We start from the raw sequence: 16912 nt of genomic DNA on the forward strand, positions 1-16912 counted from the left end.
GGCATCTATTGCCGGAAGTATTGTAACCGCTGCCCCTCCCCATCTTCATGAGACCTCGAACGGTGTGCGTAATATACACGCGCTACCCGCGCTCCGGCTCGTCTCCGCCAACCGCTTGTAGCCCATACGCTCCTCCGTCTAGAATGACTCCTTCGTTATTGTCCAAGTCGTCTTGAACCCTTCTCCATCCCTTGCTGCGACTGCTTCGGCCCTCTGCCTCGGCCCCTTTGCCTTTGGCATCATAGATAGGCCTCATCACGGCCCCCAGGAGCGGATTTGTACTGAATGCCCCGCCGGCGTTCCTGTTTCCAGACGTCTCTTGTAGGATACCAGAGTCGACATACTGAGCTTCATCTTCTTCTGGTGTGACTGGGCGTTCAACAGGTGCAACGGTCTTTATAACTCGACGACCAGCAAGATCGATGCTAATAACTTGCTGCCGCTTCTCGTATTCTGGCCGTGCGTTCCATTCCATCTCTCGCATGATTTTCTGCTGTCTCTTCAACTCTTTTGCTCGTTCTTCGGGCGTCGCCCACATGCTGCCCATTCCACCCATGGCACCCGATACGTCAAAATCTGCCGCTTCATCTCTCACCGTCGTTCGCTTGGCGTTTTGTGCTTGAAAGTTGAGCAGCTTATCTCGATGGTCTCGTGCTTTGGCAGCCGCTTCAGACAGTGATGGAGCATCGCTGTCCAACCCTCGCGGCGGCGTAAACGGTGCGGGTGTCTTGGCCACATCTGCCCTGCGATGAGCTGCTGCATTCGCCGCCATCTTTTCCCTGCCACGCTCGTCCTTGAGTTCTCTGACCATGGCTTGGATTTCGTCGGAACTTAGCAGTGGTGTTCCACAGAATGTACATGGCCCCAAGCCTTCCTTCAAGCAGATTACCTTTCCGCAAGAAAGACAGTTGGGGGCCGCAGCTTGAAGAGGATGCCTGGCTGCCACGCAATTGCATTTCCTTGACTTGGCGTCCTTCTCTAGCGTTGGGTTTGTCGTAATCTCTAGAGATCGGATGGCAGCATCCAGGTCGGCCAATGCCGTAGATTGGCCTGCCATTGGCACTCCTCCTGAGATTGAAATCTTGGTGACATTTCCGCTGTTGGCCGGCTTTGGCGTCGACGTACGAGAAACTGGCGTAGACTTAGGCTTTGACTTTTTTGGATCGTCCGATATGAGATAGCCAGCCGCTGTAGAATTTGATTGCTTTGGTGCAGGCGCCTCAACCTTGGTGGGTTGTGCCGCCTTTTTAACAGTTGGTTCCTTGATGAGAGGTCTTGCTGGCGAGGCTGTCCTTGACGGGCGATTGCTGTTCGGCGCACTGGATCGCTGAGATATGTACTCTAGATCAGAATCCTTTTTATTGTATGCCTTTCCAGCTGGACCAGCATAGTCTTCAACTTTTCGAGCCTCTGGGGTGTGTATCGGCGCCTTCTTCTTCTTGGGCCCTCTGGTCGATTTCGGAACGGCGTCTATTGTTTCAGAAGCGACAGGTTTGGAAGCTTTGAACGAAGCTTTTGATGTCGAAGCGGCTGGAGGGGCTGGAGCAGCTGCGGGAGCCGCGGGATCTTTTCGACGACCGTTGAAGGTGGATATAAAATCGATTACGGCAGGCGAATCGCCGAGGAGGTTGCTGAAGTGTGTGACGGCTTCGGGTTTTGAGAGTGTCGAGGCATAGTCGAGAACTTGCTGTAGTTCCTCATCTGGCAGCGGGAGCAGCTGGGCGAGCTGGTAGATGGACATTGAGGCAACGATTTCAACAGTTTTACGTTGTGTTGGTTATGTGTATAGAAGCTGGATGTTGAATTGGGCGCAGGTATTGAATTGTGTGTCACTGTTACCGAGCTCGATATGGAGGGGCGCAAGTCAAACAAAGCTCCAAGCTGTTGGTCTTTATCGGTGGATGCATGGACTTATCTGTAGCGGCAAATGAGTCATGCCGAAAAGAGACATTGCATCAATTTACATGGACTAAAATCTGGGGAAGCAGGCCACTCAGGGTGAGTACCGGCTGATTGCATTTCATGTTATTGCATTATTAAAGATTGTCAGTCAAATCAATGTTTTGGTTACGTAGAGACGGTAGAGTGCCACTGGTTAGCATCATAATGGTGGGGTTGGAAGTGGGAAGCGATCCCAGCCCAGCTTCAGCCTCTGTTCCCGGCGCATTCGCTCCATGCTTCACCGATACCCGCGTCGATATGTATGTAGGCCGCTCGCTAATTTGAATTTATAGCCTGCTCAGTGCTAGGTGATGTATAATTACAGCCACAAACGTGGCTCCTTGGCATTAAGTTGATGTGTTGTAAGCATATCGACACACTATTCAACATATAGTAGTTGTTTAAGAGACACTCACACACACACACCAACTTAAACCAACAACACAACACCACACAATCCCCATCCTCTCCAACCCGCTTACGTCTTCCGTCAGCCGGCCAAAATGACGAGATCTGTAGCATCCCGGACATCTCGCTCCAGCGGCTCCTCTGGAACAAAACAAAGCCCGCAATTCCCTCCCATTGCCTCCCTCCGGCCGGTCCGTTGAGCTTGTGCCTGTCCGAGAGCCGCCCTTCACCCAATGCGGGAACTTGGCCCCATCCAGCAAGTTCAGCCGGGAAATCCCGGATTATAGCCGGCCTTGAGCCACAGCCGTTGCGCATTTTGTCCTCACCAGCTACAAGAACCCTCACCATCCTCAGCGCCGAAACCTTTTCCTGCTCTCCACCAACCGCCCCAATCCCTTCTGTCCTTGGATCAATTCCTCGCATCTCTCTTTAGATCATCATGTTGGCTTCCAGAATCCAGCGCAGGGCTTTCTCTGCCTCTGCCCGCAACGTATGAGCCCTTTGCCCCCCTCCCCCGCCTGTTCTTCCTGTCTCAACGCCCAAAACTCTGTCTTGTATACCTGATCGTGTGTGTGCTGACCAGCTGCTCTTTGGTGTATTAGCTGTCCAAGGTCGCTGTCCTCGGTGCTGCCGGTGGCATTGGCCAGCCTCTCTCTCTTCTCCTCAAGCTCAACACCCGCGTCACTGAGCTTGCTCTGTACGATATCCGTGGCGGACCTGGTAAGTCCACGTTGCTCCCCCTTGCGCCAATTTTCCTCGGGCATTCTCTTCCGGGCCTCCCAAAAGTGTCAATGGGCTAACCGTCTCTTTTCTCTTGCTTGCTTGCAGGTGTCGCCGCTGACATCTCCCACGTCAACACCAAGTCCACCGTCAAGGGCTATGAGGCCACCCCCAGCGGCCTTGCTGCCGCCCTCAAGGGCTCCGACATCGTCCTGATTCCCGCTGGTGTCCCCCGTAAGCCCGGCATGACCCGTGACGATCTCTTCAACACCAACGCCTCCATCGTCCGCGACCTGGCCAAGGCTGTTGCCGAGTCCGCCCCCGAGGCCAAGCTCCTCATCATCTCCAACCCCGTCAACTCCACCGTCCCCATCTGCGCCGAGGTCTTCAAGGCCCGCGGTGTCTACAACCCCAAGAAGCTCTTCGGTGTCACCACCCTCGACGTTGTCCGAGCTAGCCGCTTCGTCTCCGAGATCAAGGGCACTGACCCCAAGGACGAGAAGATCACCGTCATCGGTGGTCACTCTGGTGTCACCATCGTTCCTCTCTTCAGCCAGAGCAACCACCCCGACCTCTCCTCCAACGCCGAGCTCGTCAACCGTGTCCAGTTCGGTGGTGACGAGGTCGTCAAGGCCAAGGACGGTGCCGGCTCTGCCACCCTCTCCATGGCTTTCGCTGGTGCCCGCATGGCCGATGCTCTCCTCCGCGCCGCCGACGGCGAGAAGGGCGTCATTGAGCCCACCTTTGTCGAGTCTCCCCTGTACAAGGATCAGGGCATCGAGTTCTTCAGCACCAACGTCGAGCTCGGCCCCGACGGTGTTGAGAAGATCCACCCCATTGGCAAGATCGACGCCAACGAGCAGAAGCTCGTCGAGGCCTGCCTGGGCGATCTCAAGAAGAACATTGCCAAGGGTGTTGCCTTTGTCCAGGAGAACCCCGGCAACTAAAGCGAACTTGAAATGCCTTTCAGCATGACTTGAGCGTTTTCTTTTTTTTAATGAGACAAACGTCCGGAGGGGGGAGATCAAAGGAGGGTTCACGGGGACTGGCTCGCTGCTTGCAGGCGGCTTGGTTGGGCTGGGGCTTTGTGAGGATGGTACACGGAAAATATAGGGGAGGTTTGGATGAAAGAGAAAAAAAAAAACGTACGCACGAGAAAATCATGGCTTTTATGAGGCTCCCTATTTCCCCGCTGTTCTGCAGCTGCCATAGACTTCAATCGAGTCTCTGTAACATTAGCAAACAAAATAAATACAAGAAAATCCTAATTTTCGAAGCTTCCCCCTTTTCATCATTGTGTGTCTCATCATTGTGTGTCTTTAGTAAATAGGTGTGAGGAAGTGTAAGTATCATTAAAAAGAGGAGAATTCTATTAGATTCAGGCTTTATCGGTGTCTACATTACTCGGCATCCCTTCCTAAGCATCTAACAGCATTATACAGCCTCCAACTCTATCAGTATAGATACCTCTTTCTTTTCTTTCTCTTCCTAAATGTTTTTCGCCGTCCGCCGGAAACCCAACCAAAAAGAGAAAATCATGATGATCCAGACGCCACCGCCGGCGGCTGCTGACGGCCAGTAGCCCACGCCTCAATCTTCCTCTTGCGCTCCTCAACCCTCCTCTCAAACTCGGCCACCTTCTCCAGCCTCTCCTTGTCGTCCTGCTCAGCCTTCTTCCGCTCCACCTCCTTCTTGCGCTCCATCTCGCGCTTGAGCTGCTCAGGGCGGCGCTCGGCGATGTCACGCGGGCGGTAGTCGCTGAAGAACCTCTTCAAAACGACTTCAATGAGCCAGCAGAGCACGTAGTCCAGAACCATGACGGTAGACATCTTGGTCTTGAACTCGTCGGAGAAAGGCACCAGCTTCATTTGTTCGTTGATTTCGGGCATCAGCTCGAGAGCGCAGACGAAGGCGAGACCGGAGACACCGACGATACCATAGAACATGGCCCTGTTCTCAGTAATGGACTCGCGGAAGGGTCGACCCTGGTAGTTGATGGCGAAGGTAGAAATTTGCTGAATCAGCTGCAGCAAGTAGATTGCAGAGTTGAGCAGCGACGGCGTAAACTCAGCCTCCAGATCAATATCTCCAGAGCGTCTATAACAGCGTTAGTCAGAGACAAAGTGGTACTTGGGGATATTCAAACACTTACGGTTCAAGTCTGTCGCACAAACGAGCAATGTAGATGAGAGTCACAATATGAACAGCGAATTGTCCCAGAATAGATCCGATGATGTAGACGTTGAAAATGTTGGGTTGAGGTCGCTCTTTGCTGAGTCCCTCCACAACGCGAGCTCGGGAGATGCTCAAGAAGCAAACAGACATGAGCATACCGCTGATGGTGTACTGAGTATCGCCGAATTTGATACCCTCAAGGTACAAAACAGACAGGGAGTAGGCACTGATCAGACAATTCAGAGCAAGAATCTTGTACATCTGGATTGTGGCGACGAGGGTGCATCGGCCTTGACGAATAATGTTGGGAATAGCCATGACATCGCGAAGCTTGGAGGTGAACGGAGCAGCGACGGAGGCGTCTCCCAGTTTCAAAGTCGGGGGCTCATCATCACCCATCTCAGCCTCCATCATGCTGCTGGTCAGTTGGTCAGCCAAACTAGCCGCCTTCTTGTTGACTTGTTGCTGACGATCGTTGATGAGATTCTGAGCGCCGGGAGTAGTAATGGTTTCCACAGAGTGGCCATGCTGCTTGATGTATTCCTCAGGCGTAATCTTCTTCCTGGTAGCTTCGCGCTCAATGGCCTTTTGGTAGTGGGGGTTGGTAGGTCCAGGTGCGTAGAGGTGGGCAATCATGACGGGGACAGGGGGTGCAGGTTGGTTGAAGCGCTTCATGAGCTCGCATTGCTTCTGGTACATTTCCTTGAGTTTGGTGTTGCGGGCGTGCTCTGCGATGCGAGTCAAGTCATCCTTGGTACCGTTGAGGAGAGCAATACCAATGTGAGCCTGTTTCAAAGCACCGACATCGTTGGTGCCGTCACCAGCCATCAAGGTATAGTAACCCATATCCTTCAGACCGAGCAGAATATCTTCCTTTTGTTTTGGTGACACACGAGCATAGACCCAGGTATAGCGGAGAATGTCCTTCCATCCAGGCTGGCCCTTGTACTTGGCAAGAGCATATCCGGTCACGCAAATATCCTTGTTCTTGAGAATCTCCGGGTCGATGGGCTTTGAAGGATCCACATGAATGGTAACCTTGTCGTCAACGCTCTTCCAAATAAGCTGCTCGCCACCATGGTTATCCTCGGGGGCGTCCAGAATAAGAACATCGCGGTCAACAATTTCGACTTCACGGGCAACGTGCACAGCTGTAAGAGGATTGTCACCGGTAATCATGACAACACGGTGGCTACTCTCGTTGAGCATCTGAACAGCCTCCTTGGCGTCTTCCTTGAGGGGGCAGTGAAGTACCAAAAAGCCAGCGAATGTGAGATCAGCCTCAACCTTCTCTCGCTTGAGGTCGTTAATTTTGCCAGAGCCCAATTCGGAATCAACAGTCAGTTGCTTGTATGCCAGTGCGAGAACTCGGGATCCCTTGCGTGTGAAGTACTTGTACGTCTCCTCGTAATCAGCGGGCACCTCAACGAGCATCTTCTGGATAGTCTCGGGAGCACCCTTGACACCAGCAAAGGTACCCTTGATCTTTTGACCGGTGGCGGTGTGAATTCCATTGACAAAAGCAACGGAGCTCTGGCGCTTAAGTGCGGAGGAGAACTGGAAACGGCGCTTGATGTGAACGTTGCCTTGGGTAGTACCAGCCTTGGGAGTGCTTGAGAGAACGTCATTGCGGCCAACGCCCCAGCCAAGAGAAGTAAGAGTAGCCTTCTCCATTGGGTCTCCCACAATGTCACCTTCATCCAGTCGCACCAAAGCGTGAGCGGTAGCGAGTACCAGTTGGGTCTCCAAGCTAGCTTCCTTGACCGCAATGATGGTAGAGTGGGCGCCATCGCCTTCTCGCTTGTCCTCAACGTCGGAATGGTTCAGGCCGAGTCCAGCAATGCCTTCCACAACCAAGTCTTCACCGGTGAGCGTTCCAGTCTTGTCGAAACAAGCGATATCGACACGTCCAGCAAAGGGAATTCGGAATGGCTCTGTGCAGAAGATGGCCAGTTTGGCAAGGGCTGCCAAACTAGTGTTGACTGCGAGACTAAGCTCCATTGGCAGCTCGGGAGGCACGACACTGGTGATGATCAAAACGCAATCAAGTAGGAGCTTGGAGCGCTTGCGATCCCTTCGCACACCCTCGTCCCAGACGTACCAGGAGGCAGCGATCGCGAAAACAAGAAGAAACAGGATGAACAGGAGGGCCTCAAAGTTGTTGGCAGACACACGCTCAGTGGAGTAGATCATGGTTCGGACAAGGCTGCCTTGAGAAGTCTCGAAGCCAGTCTTAATAACAATAGCCAAAGCTCCATTGTCGGGGGCAGCAGGGACGCCTGAAGCCAACTTGGGCTTCTCCTGGTCAGGGTTTCCATGGGTGATTTGGAGAACTTTGGTGCCACCCCACAAGAAGGCGTTCTTGTCGAGTCCCTCCGTCTCAAGGAGAGCATCGGCCGGGCGCAGCTGAATCGAGTCCTTGAGCAGCGGGGTACTTTCTCCGGAAAGCATGGCCTCGTTGACAATCGCAGTACCTTCGACCAAGAGCATATCGCATGCGACGCCGCTGTCTTCCTTGGTTCGGCCAACGGACACAAGGTCACCGGGCAAGAGCGCATCGCTCTGAACCTCGGTCCATTTGCCGAGACGGTAGACCCAAACATCGTAGGGCTTAATGCTCATTCCACGGAACTCGTTCAAGGTGCGCTGGCGTTGCCAGACGACAGTGCTCTCAAATGCGACAAGCATGAACAGAGTGAACAGCGAGTAGTACCAGTACTCATCGAGCATCCACAAGCCAACGCAGAAGATCTGGAAGACGAAGAAGGGCGCGACGGCATGCTCTTTGAAGAGTTCTGTAAATGTCGGGACGGGGATATCGAAGGTGTTTGTGCCATAATGTTGCTCGATACGAGTCAACTCGGACTGCTTGTCGATACCCTTGGAAGCCTGGAACTGTCCAATGGTAGGCTTCGGCTCGCCATCGATGGGATAGGTGAGGGTCTTAAAGGTCTTGGTATCCGGATCATAGAGGAAACGGCGTTTCTGGAACAGGAATGAGAGATTGGTCTTGCCCCCAACCTAGCGAGTAAGTTGTTAGTCAATGGCGGCACGATGGTGGGATGAGCACCGAAGGGAAAAGACGTACCTTGTCCCGCAACAGCTTGCAGATTTCGCTGGAGCCGGCGTTCGCAATGGGAATAACCTTGACTAACTGAGCATCCTGGATATCCTTGTCCTGGACCTTGGTCGCAGTGAATCGCGCATCCAGACCGACGCTCCAGTGGGTGCTCAGCCAAACGAGAGACTGGAGGGTGATGATGGTCCCGCACCAGACGAAGGTCCATTCGGAGGCGCCAATGTGCTTTTCGTAGAGATCCGGGGTCAGATAGTACCTCAGGAAGATGGGCCACAGAATGGCAAAGGGCCAGACGTAGGCGTGGAAGTGGAAGGGCAGCGGACGAAGCAACTCCGCATGCTTGATCTGCGGGTTGTCCACGAGGGCTGCCATGGCAGGCAGATGATGTGAGGCACCCCAACGGCCTCCGGACAGCAAATAGAACGGCGCGAGGAATCAGCAGTAAAGGGCCGACGCAAGTCCGGTCATTGAAGATGTGAAGAAAGAAAAAGGCCAGACGGAAGCCTCGTCGGCGGAGTTGGAGAATTCCACAAGTTTCGGCCGGCCGCTTCCAAGCCGCGATCTGTACTTTTCATACGGACCGGACTAGCGAGCATTTGGTGGCGAGTACATTGGGCCCTTAGTCAGCTATCGGAGGCAATAGTAGGCCGCTGATAAGGACGGAGAATCCGCACGTCATTTATCCCCCGCCAAGCGGAATATATGGGCGAGCAAAAGTGCCAGTCTAGTAGCTTAGTACTTCTTTATAAATTGGTACTATATTTTGATGGTTTACAATGTCTTATTTAGCAAAAGTGATAAACTCCGGTGCACTGTATTCGTATAAGTACGTTAGATATGTAGAGGTGCCCAGGAAGTGAAAGTACATGGACCTGAGCTTTGAAGGGTGCAGTGGTAACCACGCCACCAATGGCGCTAACGGGACTCCAGACGTGAGTACAGGTACCCGCATCTGTAGCTACCTAGGTAGGTACACCACTCTGATACCAAATGCATCAAACAAACACAACATACGGAATACATCCAGTGTTATTTACCACCTATTCGAGGCAGAGATACAAGGAACGCTTCGTGCTACTGGAAACTAAAACAAGACGGAAATTTTAGATGCGCAATCACAGACTACAGGTGCCTATACAGATAACCCAACGACCATGAGAGCAGTAGTGGACCAACCCCCTAAAAAGTAGACGTCTTGCAGATACCCATTATGGCCCTAGTAAGGCTGTCTGAGAACTGCAACCAGCAACCAAAAAGGAAGATATTGTTACTCTGATTGTATGGATCTCAACTTGCTTCTGCATTGTAGGGAACGAGACCCCCAACACGGACATAGAAGGGATGCTCAATAGAGTGAAAGCTACTGCATAAGGCCTACCCGTGAGGATAAGCAGGCAGATATTAAACCAGTGAAGAGCGATTGATCAGCTGTGCAATCTAACTCATGGCGTGGGCTAAAATATGGTACATATAAAGAGACAGTCATGCAATGAAGATGGGCTATTTTTGGGATCTGTGTCGTAAATATGGCTCTATTCCTTGGTTATGCCCATAGCATCTAATGTTTTATACCATTAACTTGTACTTTATCTGGTATCCTACCATTAACTCAAGCTTCAATTATATAGTTTCCAACTCACTTGCCGCTTCGTACCGCGTCCCTTCTAAGGTAATCCTCGATCAATCCAATGCAAAACATAAGAATTTCGTATTTTCAGTTTCCATATTTACCATGACAAAATACCAAGCTTACATCGAAACGAGCAGGCGTGCAGCTATTGCGATGCGCCGTAGTAATTTATTGCTGTGGTAAATGCACCTGACATCTGCGCCTTCAAAGCCAGAGCACCGGGCTTCAGAAAAAGAGGCTCAGCTGCTATAACCGCATCCATAAAATTCGAAGTAGCAATGTTCATTGACTCAAGTTGAGTTAGGATCCAAGATGCACCCTGCATGGCCTGCCAATCTGATTCTTGGGCCCCTATGGTTACTAGCGAAGCCAGCATTGTAGGGACTTGTTCCTGAATGTCGGCAAGGATGGTTGTGCCAGCCACTGTACCGAATGAGCCAGTAGTCTTGATATCAGAAAGCGTATCCTCCAAAATAGTGACTAGATCGGCAATATCGTCTCGGATGGTAATTGCTCCAGCAAAGCCGCTGCTTGGGAAATTATTCAAGTCCTGGTTTAGGGTAAACCAACCCGGGCCCATCTTCTGCGTAATGTCATTCTGAACGGTAATGACATCGCGCCGAAGGATAGGAGTAGCAGTGGTAACAGTGGCAGTTAAAGCCAGCCAAAGGACTTTCGCGATGACTACCATTTCGTTCTTTTAGTAAAAACCGGCCAGTATGATCAAAGGGACAGTAGAAATAGGCAACACAGTTGGTGGTGAGGGTGCTTGAGAAGGCATGAGAACCTTGAAGCTTATATGTTTATATCCAGTTCCCTAGATGGGACGTGTGTAGGTACGAGTACAGCCATTGTGTGATAAGATGCGTGTCTTGGTAATAAACACCTATGTCTCAGTTGTCCATACGCGTGACTCAGGAGAGTGACAAAACTGCAAACTTGCTAGAGAGGAAGTATTGAAATATACGTCTGCTATCCTTTGAGCGCATATCATTGCCATGTGTAGGTTTTGATGCCGGTTGCCGTAAGACAATAAGCGGGCGAAGTGGACCGACACGAAATGTCTCAGTCTGGAAGAGGCGGTCAGTGTAAACTGAAGTAAAATCGTTCTTAAATTAGAGAAATTCAGCAAGCTAGCTGATAAAATGTCTTAGTTGACAATATTACCAACCGTGGGCGTTACATCAGGTTATGTTGTCTCAAACGGTTTGGAGCGTATAATAGAGCCAGAGCGAGGATTCACATCACATCGTTGGGCGAGATGAACCAATCATTCTACCCTAGTAAGACATTTGCCGTCTATTAGGGATAGTTTCCCCCTAATTCACACGAGAGCTCTCCATCAAGATATGACATGTCACACTTTTTAGCCTGGTCAAGATCGCGGCTGGAGGTTAAAGCCTATATATCCCATATTCACTGTCGTGTAAATAATTTTAAACATAAGACATATCTCATCACTTTTACATTTATTTTCTCAATCATACTCTCCCGCAGCCCAACCACTTCAACGAGCAATCCTGTCATAAAAATGGTGTACCTTACCAAGATCCTCTTACTTGCTTCAACTGCTGCTGCCATCATCCTCCCCCGCGATGCGACCACAGTTGAGAACGACATAAACCAAAGAATCGGCCCTCAATGGACTACCCTCAGAAACAACATAGATAGCTATCCTGCGAGTGGCTTACAAGGTGCATTTAATATTCATGACTATGTACAGAGTCTCGTTGTTATCACAAATGAGGCGACTTCCAACGTCAACGCCGCCGGCTCGTTTTCAGAAGCAGACGGCACCACTATCCTCACAGACTTAGAGTCTCTCGCCCCCACGTTTCTTGGCGCACTCTCGGCTATAGGAGATCAGGCGCCGGCTTGGGGTGATTTGCGAGGTGGACAAGCTGTGATTCTTAGTGATTTGCACAGTCTGAATTCATCTTTTATTGACTTTGTCAACGCGCTAACAGCAGCCTCGCCTGCTGACCTTGTTCCTGCAGCTATGAGTGTTGGAGCACAAGTGGCAGATGGTTTCAATAGCGCTATTGCCGCCTATTCCGATTAGACATTGGTCATATATATTGGTATGTATATCTATATGCTGTTGAAGATTAATGGCTTCTGATAATTTGTCATATGCTGGACGGGGTGTAAATTCTGGGCTATAATTCAAGGAGAGAGGGACAAAATGAATGGGATGATAGGACAGGTGAAGGGGTGACGTTCTACAGCAATCCAATATCTAATAAGATAAATACCCCAAAACCTTCATCATGTCACGCAATAAGGAATACTAAATGTAGAATGGCATTAACTAGTAGCCCATCAAAGCTTCAGATATTCATATCCACACATGTATCACCAAGTAAGGTATCTTCACATACCTTCAAAACATAGTTTCAAGACACTCCCAGCCGAAGACACACTGAGCAAGATAGTTACAAAATGTTCTACATGGTATCGCTGCTGAACGGAATCTTGACTTGACCCAACTCATCAACATCCAGGCTCAAGTCCAAGCCGTCGAGGCCAGTATTCATGTTCCAAGAATCTGCCTCAGTCGCTAACCCGAGAATTTGCTCCAAAATTCTACCATTCTCATGTTCCTGCTCTTTCTCGGCCGCAGGTGATCCCTCGCCAACGCCTCTCGGGATTATCCTACTCGGTGACCGCAACAACGCATCTGCTGCTTTGAGTCGTATCATATCGTTCAGCCGTTTGTCGTAGGTTAGGAACGGGGAAATTGTCTGATACATTGCGTGTAGAAAATCTGCTGGTCCGTACTTCCAACATTCTCGTTGTGCACCAAAATACGATTTGCGGCGAGAGTTGTAGGAGTCTTGTACGAGAGGAGTATTGTAGGTATTGGTAGTGCATAATATCACATCTGCTAGCGTATTTGTGATTTCAAAAGATTTAATAAGCTATCCCATTGTTAGACTTGAGCCGAGAGGTTTGTATATATCTATGCAATAATACGTACCTGATCTCTTCCCAATGAAATTAAGTGTTCTTTAGAGTTGACTGTAATGGAGGAAAGAAAATCTTGTGCAATTTGAGACGGAAAGAGAAAGGTCATTGAATCGTCATCTGCAGAGGACGACAGCAGACTTTGAGACATGGCTTGTTGCCAAATCAGAATTCGCATCCAATGTCTGGTAATATTATAATCCGCCCGTTGTACCAAGTCATATTCAGAAGATTTTGGGGCGATGCTTTCCAGGGATCGCTGGACAGCTATTAGACGATGTTGGTCAGAATTGCCTTGAAAGGTTTCGTATATGTACCGGGCTGTACGATAAAAGAAGGCGTCAAACGCCGCGAACAGCGTGGCAAGTTCGATTAGTCCCTTTCCATACTTGTCAAAATCATCTATGTTGTCCGTCGGAATCCGAACTGTATCAAGTATGGAGATGGGGAGATCATGTTGAATGGCGTAGCCCCTGAATTCGAAAAACAGAGTATTAGCTCTCGTGCTTCTTTGAATTGGAGAGATGGTTTCAAATGTAGGCTACCTTTCGCTAACCCACAAAAGGATATAAACCAGGCGTTTGTGAGCAGTGACTGGATTTTGACCATCATCGAGGTCATTTGAGAGTCGGCAAGACTCGAACTCTATCCGGTCTAGACGGAGGAGTCGAGCAATTGAGATACCTTCTTGTAGATAGACCATGGATGCATTTCTGTTGTCAGCCTTGGCATGGTAGACATGAAGAAAGAAGGACGTGAGGGCGCCCTCAACGGAAGGATGCTCTCGATAATTTGTTAGGCTGCGATGTCGGTTACACTCCTTCTCCATATACTCGCTAGTAACATGAGGTGGAATATCTTTCATTGCACTCAAGTTTAATTGCGCCATTGTCGCTGAACATAGTGCCAGGGTCATGGGATAAACATCAGCGTATGACGGATCACTCGTTTCCAGCTTCTCAAGCCTGTCGATAAGATCTGGCACATGGAGCACTGGCCAGACGGGATACATGCGGGAACTGTAGGCCTCAATCACTGGTCTGAGTATAGACAGAGGCAGCCTTTCTGCCTTGTCGTAGGCCGGAGCATTGGCGGCGAATCCCTTCGAGTTTGGATCGACATGTCTGGGAGAGGCTGGAGATGTAATCTGAGGGTCAATTCTCCATTTCCAATTGCACCGCTGGGTGAGTTTGGAAGTCTTTGGGCCGCGTTTAAGCACCGGCTTCAAATAGGTGCATTCGAGTGGAGGCTGTGCGTCAAGGCACTTGCGGCATGGCCGGCCATTGTCGCACCGAGTTTTGCGTTGAACACAGAAATCGCAGGATCTCTTGGCCATGGGCGGTTGAGCGCAGATGATGGAACAGAGCCCCAAAAAAGATGAGTCCGGAGTAATTTAAGGAAATACTGAAGACTCTGGCCGGACAATTACTGAGCCCAGGCCTGATACCGGTCACCGTGGAGCGGAGGACGAATGACAACCATGGCGTTGGGCTTTCGTGCAAGTTTGTCCGTCGAGCGAGTCACGCATAACTCTGGGTACAGGCTTTATGTATGGAATACGAGTGCAAGTGCATGTACTATGCGTTGACGCTCAACTGGCCCCCACGAACGAGGGGGTTAAGCGGGGGTTGGAGGTTGAGGGGATGCGTTTACGATGAGCTAAAGAAAAGCTCCGACTGCGGTGCCATGCCGGGTATCGGGTTCGCTAACCTAATAGGCAAATCCGGAGTGTGCGGATAGATGCTGATTTCTAATTCATTTGCATCATATGTCACTTACACGGGGAAGCACTTCTTCAGGGTCAAAGAGGTTGAGCAATGAAATACAATACTGGAAGAGTATGAATACCTGTATTCAAGCTACACATACCTAATGCAAGGCTCTGGGTGTGTCATTCCTTGCTTCTTCGACTTATAGGAGTACATCTGTTTTGGGATGTGCATTCGAATCAAGGCAAACAAACAACGTCACACGAAAGAAAGTGCTGACGCAGGCAACCCAGCTACCAAAATTGCCAATCATATGCACTGAATAAATACATCACCGTAGCCAAACTCGATTAAGGCTGCCGATCTGGTTTGGCCACCCGGACAAATGCTGGACAATTTGGCAAATTGGCGGGGAAGTTGGAGAAATTGCGTCGAGGCTGTACGAACAACCAGCGCGTGACTACACTATCTCAACCGGGCGAATCAAATCATTTGGTGGTAAAGATGGAATTGATGTTTTTTGTTATGATTGTTATAAAAGATCAAATTTCATCCATCCCAGGGACGTGGTATATGTAGTCGTTCAACCACGCCACGAATAGACATCTATCCGCCATCTATCCGCGACAACTGCGTCTATCCGCAAGCACTCTTATACACACTGTCGTTACGTCTATCCGCGACTGAACTCTCCTGTGACAATGGTCAACATTCCCCAGACTCAGACAGCGGCTATTGTCCCAAAGCTTGGTGGCGGAGTTGTCTTTGTGCATGACTATCCGGTGCCACAGCCGGGTCACAATGAAGTCTTAGCAAAAGTTCTCTATTCGGGAGTCTGCCAGAGCGGTAAGAATGAAGCCACTTACACCAAACTGTATTTCCGAGACAGCCAAACTCTTGATCACAATTCTAAGCCTTACTCCGTGCAGATCTCCACACTCAAGCTGGCATCGCAGCCTCAGCTCAGGGAACACCAATTACGAATGTCAAGCTACCTCATGTTGGAGGGCATGAAGGTATCGGGCGCATCATTGCATTGGGCCCTGGAGTAGATGAGGACATCAAAGTTGGCACATATGTTGGTATCAGATTCGCAAGTCGAATCTGCCGGCGATGCAATTTTTGTTTGGCTGGAAAGGAGCAGCATTGCATCAAGAGCACAAACCACTTGCATCATGAAGATGGAAGTTTCCAGGAGTACATCGCTCTGGATGCTGACTATCTTACCCTGCTGCCTAATGATATCGATCCTGTTACCACCGGACCTGTTCTTTGTGCTGGATTGACCACTTACAAGGTAAGCCGTGAAGTATTCTAATATGCAGCTGCCAATGCACTAGTAACTAACAACAACTATTCAGGCAGTCAAAAATTGCAACGTTAGCGCAGGAAATTCCGTTGTAGTTGTCGGTGCTGGTGGTGGATTGGGCCATCTCGCAGGTATTTATCACACCAATATCCCCATATGATCGGGCTTATACTGATGGCAAATATTTAGTTCAATATGCATTGGCACAAGGAGCCATTGTATACGGCGTTGACGGCGGTGCCGAGAAAGGAGAGTTCCTGAAGTCACTTGGTGTAACCGGCTACGTCGACTTTACGACCACTCCCAATCTCATTGACAAGATTCACGAGATTACCAACGGGGGAGCAGATGCCGTCATTGTAACTGCAGCGAACCCAAAGGCGTTTGCCCAGGCCGCCGAAATGCTCGCCGTTGGGGGAACGCTCAGCTGTGTTGGAATTCCTGCAGAGAGAGGCTATCTCGAAACGCCCATCAGCACCATTGTAATCAAGGGTCTTCATATAACTGGTAACCTAGTTGGATCGCTCAAAGAATGTTTGGAGGCGGTGGATCTTGTACGAAGAGGCATTGTGAAGCCTAAGGTTACGGTTCGTCCGTTTGAGGACTTGCCCAAGATTTATCAGGAGTTGGAGAGGGGTGATGTTTTGGGCCGTATTGTGCTGAAAATTGCAAAGGACGAGTAAGTGGATTCCAAGATGGAATACCGCACTCGAAACTGTCACACAGTAGGTAGGACAGAATCCATAACTTAGGTAAAAATTACTGTTCAAAACCACAATAATTTGTCTTCTGATGTTGCTCCTCTTTCGACTTACACAACTATCATGATCTATATATTGTAGATCAGTGAGCAACTCCTCATTAATGCCGCTGAAGTATGCCGCAGAGCCATGCCGCAGAGCCATGCCGCTGCACAAGTCGCTATGTCTTGCTTCATGCAATCGCATTGTCTTGCTTCACGTAGTCGCAATGTC

General features: G+C 50.0%; 7 protein-coding genes across 7 annotated transcripts; 3 read left to right on the forward strand and 4 right to left on the reverse strand.

The window, feature by feature from the left end:
* Positions 1-82: 82 nt before the first annotated feature.
* Positions 83-1741, reverse strand: T069G_09272 (putative zinc finger motif, c2HC5-type domain-containing protein; the record flags this gene model as incomplete). Its single annotated transcript, XM_056176482.1, has 3 exons — positions 83-1068; positions 1126-1448; positions 1509-1741. The coding sequence occupies 3 exons, from the start codon at positions 1739-1741 to the stop codon at positions 83-85; spliced, it is 1542 nt and encodes a 513-aa protein (XP_056024960.1).
* Positions 1742-2788: 1047 nt separating this feature from the next.
* On the forward strand, positions 2789-4016 carry T069G_09273 (lactate/malate dehydrogenase, NAD binding domain-containing protein; the record flags this gene model as incomplete). The annotated part of the gene is made up of 3 exons (XM_056176483.1): positions 2789-2839; positions 2952-3069; positions 3178-4016. The coding sequence occupies 3 exons, from the start codon at positions 2789-2791 to the stop codon at positions 4014-4016; spliced, it is 1008 nt and encodes a 335-aa protein (XP_056024961.1).
* Positions 4017-4604: 588 nt separating this feature from the next.
* Positions 4605-8695, reverse strand: T069G_09274 (e1-E2 ATPase domain-containing protein; the record flags this gene model as incomplete). Its single annotated transcript, XM_056176484.1, has 4 exons — positions 4605-5166; positions 5222-7267; positions 7346-8265; positions 8333-8695. 4 exons carry the CDS (start codon positions 8693-8695, stop codon positions 4605-4607), a joined length of 3891 nt encoding a protein of 1296 aa, XP_056024962.1.
* A 1403-nt stretch (positions 8696-10098) lies between these two features.
* Positions 10099-10644, reverse strand: T069G_09275 (hydrophobic surface binding protein A domain-containing protein; the record flags this gene model as incomplete). The annotated part of the gene is made up of 1 exon (XM_056176485.1): positions 10099-10644. One exon carries the CDS (start codon positions 10642-10644, stop codon positions 10099-10101), a length of 546 nt encoding a protein of 181 aa, XP_056024963.1.
* Positions 10645-11484: 840 nt separating this feature from the next.
* Positions 11485-12015, forward strand: T069G_09276 (hydrophobic surface binding protein A domain-containing protein; the record flags this gene model as incomplete). Its single annotated transcript, XM_056176486.1, has 1 exon — positions 11485-12015. The coding sequence occupies one exon, from the start codon at positions 11485-11487 to the stop codon at positions 12013-12015; it is 531 nt and encodes a 176-aa protein (XP_056024964.1).
* A 385-nt stretch (positions 12016-12400) lies between these two features.
* Positions 12401-14256, reverse strand: T069G_09277 (fungal zn(2)-Cys(6) binuclear cluster domain-containing protein; the record flags this gene model as incomplete). The annotated part of the gene is made up of 3 exons (XM_056176487.1): positions 12401-12874; positions 12934-13393; positions 13466-14256. The coding sequence occupies 3 exons, from the start codon at positions 14254-14256 to the stop codon at positions 12401-12403; spliced, it is 1725 nt and encodes a 574-aa protein (XP_056024965.1).
* A 1074-nt stretch (positions 14257-15330) lies between these two features.
* On the forward strand, positions 15331-16621 carry T069G_09278 (zinc-binding dehydrogenase domain-containing protein; the record flags this gene model as incomplete). The annotated part of the gene is made up of 5 exons (XM_056176488.1): positions 15331-15475; positions 15559-15726; positions 15811-15926; positions 15991-16069; positions 16128-16621. The coding sequence occupies 5 exons, from the start codon at positions 15331-15333 to the stop codon at positions 16619-16621; spliced, it is 1002 nt and encodes a 333-aa protein (XP_056024966.1).
* Between the last annotated feature and the right edge of the window lie 291 nt (positions 16622-16912).

The sequence above is a fragment of the Trichoderma breve genome, chromosome 6 (genome assembly GCF_028502605.1).
Source record: "Trichoderma breve strain T069 chromosome 6, whole genome shotgun sequence".
In the NCBI taxonomy this organism is placed as follows: domain Eukaryota; kingdom Fungi; phylum Ascomycota; class Sordariomycetes; order Hypocreales; family Hypocreaceae; genus Trichoderma; species Trichoderma breve.